A 12,868-nucleotide genomic window follows, 5' to 3' on the forward strand; every position below is an offset into this window, starting at 1 on the left:
TGACTCTGAGCTCAGTTGGACCTTTATGAATTTAGATTTCATGTCTAATTTTGACCCTTCATCTCATATTTGAAACTTATTAATTATTTTGACTTTTTAAACTTATGATTTCATATTTCATTTCTTATTTTGAATTCATAATTTTGACTTTTATCTCCTATTTGAAACTTATAGATTCATAATTTTACATTTTATCTCTCATTTTACCTTTAATACAATTTCAATTTTTATCTCATTTTTGGACCTTTAAAACTAATGATTTTGACTTTCTATATCATTAGTTTTGCTTTTGAATAATAATTTTGAATTTTACTTTTATGTTTTAACCTTTTGAACTAATAGGTTTGACTTTTTATGTCAGTTTCCAAGCATTAAATATATAATTTTGTCTTTTTATCTCATATTTGAAACTTAAAGATTTACATTTATAAATTTTAGCTCTTATTTTGACCTTTTCAATTCATAATTTTGACCTTTTATCTCATATTTGACACTTAAAGATTTACAATTTCAAATTTTATCCATTATTTCAAACTTTTAAACCTATGATTTTATTTTTGATTTCCTATTTTGACCTTTTCAATTTATAATTTTGACTTTTTATCACCTATTTGAAGTCTTATGATTTTGAATGTAATCTCTCAATTTGATGTGTAAAACTCATGATTCTATATGTTATCTAATTTTTGGACCTTCAAAACTCATTATTTTGATTTTTATCTCAGTTTTGGACCTTTTAAACTAATGATTTTGACTTCATATCTCATATATTTGCCTTTTGACTCATTATTTTTACTTTTAATCTCATATTTTGACCTTTTGAACTAATAAGTTTGACTTTTTATGTCAGTTTCCAAGCCTTAAACGTATCATTTTTAACTATTTTAATGTCATTAAATGGAATCATTCATTATCAAGTTTATTTTCTCCATAATACATTACTTGTGAAAATGAGGATGGAAATTTAATGTTAAATGTTGACCCTGTTAGGACCAAAATGTCTTTTATTTTAGTTTATTTGAATGTCCAGACCCCCCAGCGTCTGTAAAGAAAAGACTGGCTCTTGTGCAAATAGAGTTGAAGACCCTCAAAGACAAGAGCTGGAGCACTGAACATCACCATTTCCCCCAATCTGTTCCAGATGTATTGAAATAAAATCCAGGAATGAATTACAATATTTCCAAAACAGTTAGCAACAACAGTGATAAACTTAAATCATAATAATAGATGATAATGTGTTGTACTGCACAGAGATCCTCGGTCAACTCTGTATCTGAGTGATTCAGAATACAACAGTTCCTTTAAAGAAAAAAATTGCAAGCCATAAGAATAAATTCCCTATAAGTGAAAAGCCTGATTAAATACAACATAAACCATCAGGAAAGCACCTGGATTGAAGATCCTTTGACGTCTTTGCTCTGTTTTCCCCTTTGAAGCACTATTACGTGTTGGTCACTGACCCACCTGTGCCGGCTGACATTCTCACAGGCCAGAAAATATAATTTGAAGGGACAGTGATTTGAGGAGTAAAGATGACTATGGACAGCAAATTTGTCATCCAATCTATGGACGGTGCCCAGCTGCTGGGTTATTATGGTGTAGAGACAGCGTCTTGTTTTTTTCAGTGAGGAGCTGGCACAAACAAAAACATAAATCAAACAAGTGGACGCTGTGAGTACTTTAATCCAGAGCTACTTTTCACACTTTGACAGGAGGAACTTGGCGCACAAACAGAGATCCTAAAAGCTTATTCAGAGAACTTACATGTTCATACTGTGGATTAAAGAATCTGAATGACAAATGAGAAACTCTGAATGTATGGCTCTTTATCTAACAGATGACAAACAGAGCATTGGGGAGTCTAAAGGACTATCTGATGTAACTGAAGATCAAGATATATATTTGACAGTATGAGGGTTTGGATATGTGAGGTAAATAAAGTGCATCTACCCTTTATTTACAGCCCAGTGCACGCTCTGTCTCTCCCACTATGACAGCTCTCACTTAAACTTGAGTGAGGAGAGGGCTCACTTTGAGTGTTTTTCTTCTCTCTTTCTTTGCACATCCATCTGGTGTTTGCATGATAAATATGATCCCATGGGGGGGCCTCATATCAGAGTCTGCTTAGGGCCTCACTTTGGCCAGGGGCAGCTCTGGTAAGTCTGCGGTGAATACTGAAAGAACAAATGATTCAAGTATTTAAGCCCAAAACACACCGTCACGCCGTCAACTGAGAATAGAACAGTGGCTTAATGTGCTGTGACGAAGCGCATCGACACCTGTCTTGCCGCTGTCTGGGTGGGTTTATTCATAGAAATAAGAGGGGAAATTCCCTGTTTATTCTAATCCAAAGGTAAAGGTCCCTCAAGGTAAAACAAATTTGGTTCTATATTCCTGTTCCATACTTTGCCTGTCAGACTGTGAAACATTTTGGTCGACCCTGGTTGTGGAAGTTTGTGGGTTCAATCCCTGCTGTCACAGTCACATGCCCAGGTGTCCTTGGGCTAGACACTTAAAACCAATTTACTCCCACTGCTGCTTTGGTTACATAGATGTGCATGACTGTGATTGTTAACGCTGATGCCCTGCCTGCTTGGCAGCCTTTGCTATCAGTGTGTGAATGTAGAGTTTAAGTGTGTGAATCTATCTGCAGTGTGAAATTACTTTGAGTAGCCAGATTACTAGAAAAACTCTAAAGAAAAAAAAATTCAAGTCATTTACAGTTAACCTTCTCATCACATATTATTGACATTACCAGTAGGGCTAAACGATTCACAAAAATAATCTAATTGCAATTTTTTTCCCCCCAGTATTGTGATTTAATATGTGTTTATGTGTTCCTCATCTTGTGTATTTTTCAACAAATTCAAGCAATAAACCTATCTGTTTTAGAACATACATTCAGTCAAGAACAATCTCGTCATACATGTTTCTACTTTATTGCACAATGGTTGTACAGTTTTACTTGGCAGAGAAGGCTCTGCTGAGAAGATGCTTCCTGGATTAGTCAAGAAGCATGCTTTGATTTAGCAGGGAGTGCGTAGCTAGAAACCCCCATATGGATAGACACATTTATGACAATGAGTACTGAAAACAATGAAATTATTTCAGAGGCAATAAATCCATTGTGGCATGAATCTGAGTATGCAACAAGCTTTAAGCTAAAAAAGGAGGAGAAGCTTTGTCAGCATCAGTATTGATGCGAGCAGGGATAAGTGAGCAGTATGTTGTATTAAAATACACTGATGTATTGAGAGAAAGAGCTGTGATTGGCTGTGGGAGCTGGGAGGTAATAATTGGTATCAGCTGATCACAGTAGGGGGTATGACTTTTGTGAACTAACGCTAAGCTTGCCTAACTATTTTTACTCATCCTGCAAATGTTATATCAGTTGTTTTATTGAAGGGGATCATCATTTTTATGTCATGTGTTTGATTAAAAAAACGGAGATTTTTTGTAAACCATTCTAAGAAATGTACACTTTAATGTTTGCATATTGTGCCTAAAATCTCTGCAGCAGCAAAAGTGAATGTATTAAATGGGTGTTTTGGCACACTTCAAGTTAAAGCAATATTGCAACCTCTGCGATTTTTAAATTACAGCAGGCCATAATTGCCAAGCCCTAATTACCAGCTTCTGGATAAATATGGACAATGAAGAACAAAGTTATCACTTGCTTTGTAAACCCATTTATTTGCTATGTTTCTGGAAACATCTAGCTAATACAGTTAAAAGAGCTGTCTTTTAACAGGTATCCACCAGTGATCCTACACTCATAGTTGGTAAAGAGGGCATTTTTTCTTGTTTGTGTGGTTATGGTCAATGTTGACTTGCAAAACAGCTGGTGTATTTCCATCACCACCTAATCTCACAACCACTAGGCTGAGATTTTTGTCTGGGGATCCAGCTCATTACAGAGGAAGTGTGCTAAAAGTTTGACTCATTAACGTCTTAGCCTAATGTACAACCTTTAAAAAACTTAGACCTATTATTGCAGGGTATAACTGGTAATAAAACAGGGTCAGTTTAATTTATACATAGGAGAAATCCAACTGTCTGTGGGATCTTTATTAGGATGATGAATATTTCTCACCTGCTAAGGAGCTTGTTATCATGTTATTCAAAGTCTAAACTGTGTTGTCAGTTCCTTCCTGTTCACACCTGTGCTCGTCTTGGAAAAACAAGAACTTTCTGCAGCACAGGGACCGCTTCACTTGCAGCTGGCAAAACTGGAACACCAGCAGTAACAGCTACATCCTTGGGGCTCACACCAGTGTGTTGCGATGCAGTCAGAGCAGAGCAAGTGTTAGAGAGTGAAACAAGAGCACAAGAGGCTAAGTGTTGGATTTTTCTAGGTGTGTTTTGACAACTTTTTTAAAACATGTGGTGAAGTACTCCATGTCCTCTCCATTACTGAGCTGAGGTGCAAACACACCCAAAACACAGAGGTCAGGATGTCCTGTTAGAGTTGTTCTTTGTTGTCTTGTAAATGGCAGAGGAGATACCTGCACACTAATTCACCTGGGCTGAAAAGCCACAAAACAAAGTTCACAGGATGATAGGACAGCAGAAGTAGTCTTTCTTATTAAGACAAGGGTGGCAAACACTGGATGGTACAAAGGTCACACTTACGTTACAGTAGCATACGGTCAGAACTAAGAAACTTTAATACCTTGGTACTTAACTGATGTTGGGCAGGGGCATAGCTAAGGATTTTGGGCCCCCGTCATAAAAATTCCACTGGGCCCCCCACTTAGCTAGAGGGCCAAGCAAAAATGTTGTTTTATGAATATTTATACGCATTTTAATTTATTTTTAACTATATATTTCCTATATCTATGAGCAATATTTTAACTTTTGTTAAAATGAATTACCTTGTATTATCAGGAATTTCCATTTCAGTTAGCACTCCTCATTGGGAATTGCTTTTACTCGTGCTCTGGGAGTTTTCTGTACAATTATGGCCATTTGATTTTCTCTACTTTCAGCCCATCCTAATTCAGTGCACTTTTGGATGGATTTGTACCTCATAAGTGAACAGAAGGCAAGATATCCAGTACAGGGCCTTTATAACCTTGCAAAGCAGATGGATTCGCCCGTTTCTGTGTTTCTTAATGGTGAATCCATCTTGCAAAGTTTCCATCTGAACTATTTGGGCCCGGTTAGAAAGTGACAAGACCAATCAGTGAGAAGGGGAAGTACTGTCAGGCACAGCAGAGTTGTGAGGTAAGCAAGCAGCAACAAGAGCCTGGTGCAGTTATGGACACATTAGCGTGGATGCTGCTAAAGCGCAAGTTTTATCAGAACTTGACGACGTTTCTTTGTTAAAAGAAGAACAACTAACAGCAGTGAGTTGTTTTCTTTTCAAAAACAAAAGTTGTGTACATGTCATACAGTCGGGTGACATCTACAGTCGCCATGGTTCACGTTATGCAGTCCTCTATGGAGTTTACTAGTCCGTAGCAGCACACCTCGGTTTGGGGCCACGACGTTACATGTTCTGTTGCTCTGATTGGTCCGTAACGATGTGTGAGTTTTTTTCAAAAGGCTCTGCCTTTTTACGTAACTGGTTCCTCCTGTGAGCACTGACCTCCACCTGTGGAGAGGCTGGAGTGCAAGTAAACCTCTATTTTCCACACTTTCTTTGCTTCCACTGTCCTCATCTTGCAAGAAAAAATGAATAAGATAAAAAAAAACACACTTTACCCTCTTACTGTGGGTAATCAGTACCCCCCCCGTGCTATGCCCATGGTATCAGGATCCAAAAGTGTGTTGCACAGCCTTTGTCAGTGAGTTGCACAGGAACAAAATCTGAGATGTGCTCTTCTTTGAAAGGACTTGTCTCAGTATCTTTGTTTCTTTGCTTTTTTTTTTGTTTAATCTCAAATCCAAACTGCCCCAGTTTTTATTAGAAATATCTAGTTATATCTGAAAAATCTAAAAAGATTTGGCCATGCTTTGTCCGTAATGTGGGTATTGATGCTAGACCAGTTAAGAAGCACAACTTTGAAGTATTTCCTGAATCTGCTGTAGAAGATAATCTTTGTAGGAGTCTCTGTTGTAGCAGTATTTAATCATAAGTGCTCTGTTTCTCTATTTACAAACCAGTTGGCTTTTTCTTTTGCACTGATCTGGCATCCTGTTCTGCCATTCTCCATATGCCTGCTCATTAAAACTTTGCTCTCAGCGTTATTAGATCAGTCAGTCTCATGGATAAGATATGGACTTAGCTATTTAGATGCTAATAACCAATGGAACTACAGCTAAATCATTGCCAGACTTGAAAAGAGAGCTGTTGTTTGGAGACATCACTGTTATGTGCTGTGATGTTATTCCCCCGCCCACTGTTTCTCCTGTCCCTGCTGACGATCTCATCAAATATCTGTGATTATAACAACAATCTGGCTTTTTGAAAATAGAGACAGTCATCAGGATCTCTGGGAACACCAGTTTTTTCTGCTAGTTTTTAACATTCAAGAGGTAGAAACACATATTGACCCTAGAGTGCCAAATCTGTCGTTTATCTTTGCAACAATATCTGCTGGTGCGTTCTTAATAGTCCTGAAGTGTCTTGAATAGTTATTAGTTAAACTATCCTCGTGGGTCAAAAGAAGATTTATGTTTAAAGAAATAATTGAAGGCTGCTTAATTGACCTGTGCTGCAGCCAATATGACATATATTAACTGACCTTATAGTCCTCTTCATAAATCAGTGAGCCCAATAATTCTACATTCAGATCACTTGGAGCTGAACTAATCAGTAATCTCATTTTGAAAGTGGATTGGTTGCAGTTTTGTAACAAGCAGACCTGCCCAGAGGGCATTGCTGTCTGCACAGCTGCTCGCAGCAACTTAAAATAGGCTACCAAGGTATAATTGAGAAAAGTTAATCAAGGTTAATTACTACATTTAGAGAATAGGTATGGATGTATTTCAGACTGTGCTTCACTCATCTTCATATGTGTGCACATTCAAGACTTGGTTTCTTACAAGCACAACACTTTTGTTTTCAAAGCATATGACCTTAATGTTGAACATAAAACTAAAATATTGGAAGAAAATATAACAAAGGCAATAATTAAATGCAAAAATCAATTTTCAAATGTTTCGTAAATGAAACAAGACAAGCAAGGAGAATTGATTTCCCCCTCCCACTCTTGTTATCAGAGCAGACATGAAGCCTTCCTGTAATGTATGAATCACGTTTACTGAGCTCTAGCAGGATTTACTTCATTAGTGCAGTCAGTCATAGGAAGTGTACATGGTCTGCTATTGTTCTCATCAATTGTCAAATGAAAATGAGTTTAGTTCTTTTGTTTCTTTTGTTTTTTGTTTTTTTTTTTCATACCATAGCAGCTTTGAAATGTTCAGTGCTGGTGGGTGTGATGAATGAAAGGTAACCTGATTACCACCGGAGCTATTAAAATCCCTCATGTGTGACCCGCAGCAGCAGCCCTCTCTGCTTAGCAGCAGGGCTGCAGATTGTTGTTTGGCTCATATTAGTGGGTGTGTGTCACTATTGATTTCGACTCCTTTTTTTTTCATAATGCATTTAGCTCATGCAGGACTTTCATTCATTATTTGGAATATACAATCGCTAGAGCAGGAAGGACTAATAGTCCTGATACTTTTCATTTTCCCACTCCCTCAACTGTGTCTCATCTGCACTGCAATTATGTGGCAGGTAAAAACTCCAGAGTCTCTGTTACATGTAACATGGCTCACTATTTCTGACTTTGAAGGCTGATTACTTAAAGATTTTTCTTTCCTTCAAAGTTTTCAGTATGGATGTTATTATACCAGTACTGATGTTCAAATGAAGCCAAATAGATTTGAATTATTACTAGAAGTAAAGAAATAGAAGAAAGATAAGAGATCTTTGTATCAAGATAAGTCTTCAATGTTGTTACACATCTAGGATCACATTCTCCCCATTTGCTTCTCAAAGGAGCAGGGATTCAGGGTTTAAATTGAGAACAAAACTGAGGATTAAGTCCTTAAAATAAAGTCTGGGTGTGGAACTGCTTTAAATGGCCTACATTAAAGTCCCTGTAAAGTGATGAAAAAAATCTTTATTCTAGGTTCGATGTATGAAGGGCCACTGTGTTATGAACCACCAGGCCAATTTTCAGTCATGATAAAAATCCCTAAGTATACAAAATTAAGCCTCAAAATCATGAAAAAAACAAGACAGTAAAATCTAGGATGTCAGTTGAATGAGCTGAAGCCACGCCCACTCAGGAGAAACACAATCCTCTCAAACCAACAAAAATGCACCGATCTGCCTGGCTCTGTGCCAGAGCAGAGAGGCAGAAGTTGGGAGTTAAATTTACTGTTTTCTGGCATAAATCTCTCTGTTATGGTACTTTTGATGACACACAGGCCACCTTGACTAATTGATTTGGGAAATTTACCTCTCAGTGAGCAATAACAGAGCATTTGACTGGCTGTTTAGTATCAATGAAGCTATCAATAGATAAAATATATATAATATATTGAGATAAACTACTCGGTGATTTTATATCACTGTAGTGGCAGGGGTGCGGGGTAATTTTCCATCAAGACCGATGATGTCATGGGCTCATATATTTACCCTGCCTAAATAAAACCAAGCCAAGAAAGAAGTGAACAACCTTCTAGCAGTCTGAATTAGAAATTCAGTCACACATTAATCTCTGTGTTTTCACATGTTTACAGCAACCATATTTCAACATATCTAGTGTGTAAAGACACAAAGTTTGGATTTCACTTTACAGGGACTTTAAATCAAAATAAGGTCACCCTTTCACACAAAGACTATTTGGATGGCTACATTTTGTGATTCTGTTTTCTTACCATAAAAAAGAAAAAACAAGTAAATCAAGTAATGCCATACACATGACTTCACTTGACATGACTTAAACATTGACTACTTGTAGAAAACTGAAGGAATTCTGAAAAGCAAAATCACAAGAATTCTTGCAGTCCAAATTTTAACCACAATTTACTCGTTTAGAAGTACCTGATGAACAGAATTGAGAGAAAGCAAAATTTTATGTTGAAATATTCTGAACTACTGAAATATGAGAAATTGAAAACATACAATGCATTTAACAAGAGGTTGTTTCTGTAGACAGAACATTTCAGTAGACTTAATCTGTAAACAGTTTGTGCGATATAAAAATATACATGAGGAAATAAGTTGGTTGTCCTCATTAGTAACTTACAAATAAGTCTTTAAAATCAATATGAAACAGAACCAAGATAGAACCATGATCGTGAGCCTGCCATAATAATTGCAATATATGTTTTTCCCATATTGCCCATTCTTAAAATATAAGCTTTATTTATTCTATAACTACTTTCATGGTTCAATGACAGCTGGAGCCTATCCCAGCTGTCATTGGGCGAGAAGCAGGGTACACCCTAGACTGGTCGCCAGTCAGTCACAGGGCTGACATATAGAGACAGACAACCAGGCATGCTCACACTCACACCTATGGACAATTTAGAGTCACCAATTAACAAGCATGTCTTTGGTGGTGGGGGGAAGCCGGAGTACCCGAAGAGAAGCCACACATGCACGTGGAGAACATGCAATCTCTGCACAGAAAGGTGAACCAGGAACCTCCCTACTGTGAGGCAAAATCACTTATCCCTGTGACGCTGTGCAGCCCCCTCTTTCTCTTTGTCTTTTAAATCCAACCTTAAATCAGTTCATTTCCGTGAGTGTTGTTTTTCCACTGTGTACTGTAATAATTTGGTCTTGGAAAGCAAGGTTTATCACCAAAAACACTGTCACTCCCGGAAATGTGCCTGACTCTGTTAAAAGCACAGAGACGGGAACTGGTGGTGCTGTGTTTGAATATAATTTGTTTATGAGGGTGGTGCAGCAGTCCGGTGGTTTGTGCTGCAGTCACACTGTGTGGATTTGACCTCGGCTGAAGTTTATAAGCACTGTATTTGTGTGCTGTTAAGCCCCAGTGTCTTTAAAAAGTCTAAAGAATTAAAGGCCAGGAACTTTCTGGTGTTGTTGGGGAGTCTGCTTTGTTTATCTGAGCTCAGTAATATACTGCTAGAATGTTGTGACTATTTTTCACCCTGCAGCCTGCTGCACACTGCTTAAAGCCCTATGGCCTAACCGCTTCAAAAAGAGCCAAACCAATGCTGACAAAAATGGTCTTTTATTCATGAAAGCACTTTTATATGTTGTAAAAGAAAACGTCCTGGTCTCTAACTGACTTGTCCTTTACTATAATTTTCAGACTTGGAGAACTTCAAGACTCACAGAAGAAGCTCTGTATCAGTCCGTGAAGGCCAAGGAGTGGTTCTGTTGTGCGGCCCACCACCACATTCTGGAGGTAAAACTACATGTTCCCATTTGCAGTGTATTGCATAGAAAATAAAACTGCATATGAACTTAAGAATTTGTATTTGAGAAAGTTACTCTTTGGTAAGGCTGACACTAGTTGGATCGCTGTATGTGTTCTATCTTTATCACTGGCACTTTTGACACCCTTCAACACTTCCAGTTATGGTGAGGGACAGAAAGTGCGACTGCCTGGCTGTCAGAGCCTACAGCTGAGCTCATTAAAATCTTTTCGGTGTAATTTCAGAGTCAGCTGATTGAAACTAGTATGGCGCCATGTTTATTAACCATGGCTTGTACAAAAGCTTAAGGTTCACATTGGTTTCACTGAATTCTTATTAGCTTCTTGCTTAGAGTAATATTAAAAATCAATCATCTCAGATCTGTGCAAAATACTAAAATGGAGTTTAGATTAATTTAGTTTTGAGCAGAATAGCCTGAAAGTTTACTAAAGCTTCCACAGTCACAGTGGTGTAAAGGGCAGAGTGTCTTTAACTTCCAGAATGTGAATATTAGCTGGTATGGTTGCAGGAATAAGATGGTCCTGGACTGTTTAAAGGAATTTTGTTTCTGCCTGATACCAAACAGCCTGAAAATTTGGCATTTGACTATTCAGCTTTCAGTGACCAGTACATGGGCCTGGAGGGCAAGTGCTCGAAGCTGCATTGTCAGCTGCACAGTGCTGCATCCCTGGGCACTTTATTTTCCATCTCTTAAAAACGGTGCACGTTTTTATCACCTAACAATCGTAGAAAAACTGAAATATTAATTAAAACTCTGTGATTGTCATGTTGGCGCCTGAGAATGTTTTTGAATTGCCAACATCCTTAAGGTTCTGGCCAAAACTTTGCTTCAGGATGTTAACATACCAGTACATCTACTGTAGTGGAGCTGCTCAGTAAAAGTTCCTGAGAGCATGGACAGTTGAAAGCATTTACAATGAGTTTGGGTTGATAAGGCGACCATCTGAAAATTGAACAGAAAGAAATTCTGCATCATTAGAAACAATAAGCCAGTTCCTGGGTCTCATTTATACAACAGTGTAGAATCCATTCTAAAATTGCACATGCACCAAAATTGGTGTGCACCCAAAATAATTCTGATTTTTAAAATATTGCACATGCAGTGTTCTCTTGGTAATCCCAATCCACCTGGAAATGTGTGCATCTGCCTCCTGTTCCACCATTTACACACCCACATTCATCCTTTCTAAATGAGAGCCCTGGTTACTTCATGATAGTACAAGGATCATTGTCCCCTGTCAATGAGTGTTCATGCACTGTGGTGCTATAAGCAGGAGTGGGAAGTAGATAACTAAATTAACATTACTGTAATTGAGTAGTTTTTTCATCTACATGCACTTTTTTAGGACATTTTGAAATCAGTACTTTTACTCCAACTTAAATAAGTTTTTTTAAGGGGAAATATTATGCATAAACCACTTTTTCAGGATTTTTAACAAAAGCATGTGGCCCTGGCCTTTCCACAATCCACAATCACAAAGTAAATGTTCCAAAGTTGAGTACATGTATAGTGATTTTTTCTATTAAAAAGTGCTTAGACTGAGTGAAAGACCAGAAAAGTGTAGTGTAAGAGGAAAACTTTTTACATTTAACATTAACAAGGACTCAGAAACCACTATGAATTAATTCTATGCATGCGCCTGGAATGAATTTAAATTTATGAGTTAAACTTCATTTTTTTCTGCAAAGTTTTTCAATTGTCGTATTTAATTGCAGCAGATGTGTCATTCTGGCGCTTCTTCACTTGTCTTGCTGGAAGAGCTGAATGCAACAGCTGCTTGGATTACACTCATTTACAGATATCACTGATTCATGCCCAGGTCTGCTGTGACTAGAATGCTGCTTGCCTTGAATTGATTGTAATTGTTTTGAGCTTGTATCCTTTTGGGCTTCTTCCCTGCTTAAAGCTTGGCAAAGTCCGCAGCATTTCCAAAATTCAGAATTATTTGCAAATAGTTCTTCTCACACATCTGGACCTGACTGACTTAAGCTGTGAAACTGTTGCTTTGCTGGCTTTTTTCATATCTGCCAATTTGTCCTGAAGTAATCCAATTAAGGTTTGGTTTTTAAGACCAATGGGGAAATAATTCCAACATGTCAGGCATCATCAGGCACATGAAAAGCCCCCTCAAGACACTTGTCTTCTCACTAATATACACAGGCAATACAAGCTGTCAGTTAGGAGTCCATTTTAGTGAGCTACATCTCCCACATGTAATAAGCCTCACCGTATCTTTCAGCTGGAGAAAGTAACCAGTCACCACCACTTATATCGGTCTGTCTCTCATTAAGCAGAAGCAGCAAACACAGTGAGTTGATCCATCTTCACTTTATAATGGCCGTGCTGACATGTAATGGTTTGCTTTGTCTCGGCTTATTTGCCTTCACGTTTTAGACCCAGCACTTTAATGATAAACCTACACAAAGAGCAGCCTTGAGCATTCACCAAAATAAAAGCTTTGCCTGTCAGAACAAACTAGAACAAAACTCTATCAGA

At 37.8% G+C, this 12,868-nt stretch overlaps 1 protein-coding gene across 1 annotated transcript in view; it reads left to right on the forward strand.

The window, feature by feature from the left end:
- LOC121507462 (contactin-4-like) overlaps positions 1–12,868 on the forward strand; it is a 268,675-nt gene that overhangs the window by 129,156 nt on the left and 126,651 nt on the right. Inside the window, exon 5 of the mRNA XM_041783800.1 lies at positions 10,245–10,340. Within this exon, the coding sequence (XP_041639734.1) occupies positions 10,245–10,340 (96 nt within the window). The remainder of the gene's footprint in view (positions 1–10,244; positions 10,341–12,868) is intronic.

This window comes from Cheilinus undulatus, linkage group 3, assembly GCF_018320785.1.
Source record: "Cheilinus undulatus linkage group 3, ASM1832078v1, whole genome shotgun sequence".
In the NCBI taxonomy this organism is placed as follows: Eukaryota; Metazoa; Chordata; class Actinopteri; order Labriformes; family Labridae; genus Cheilinus; species Cheilinus undulatus.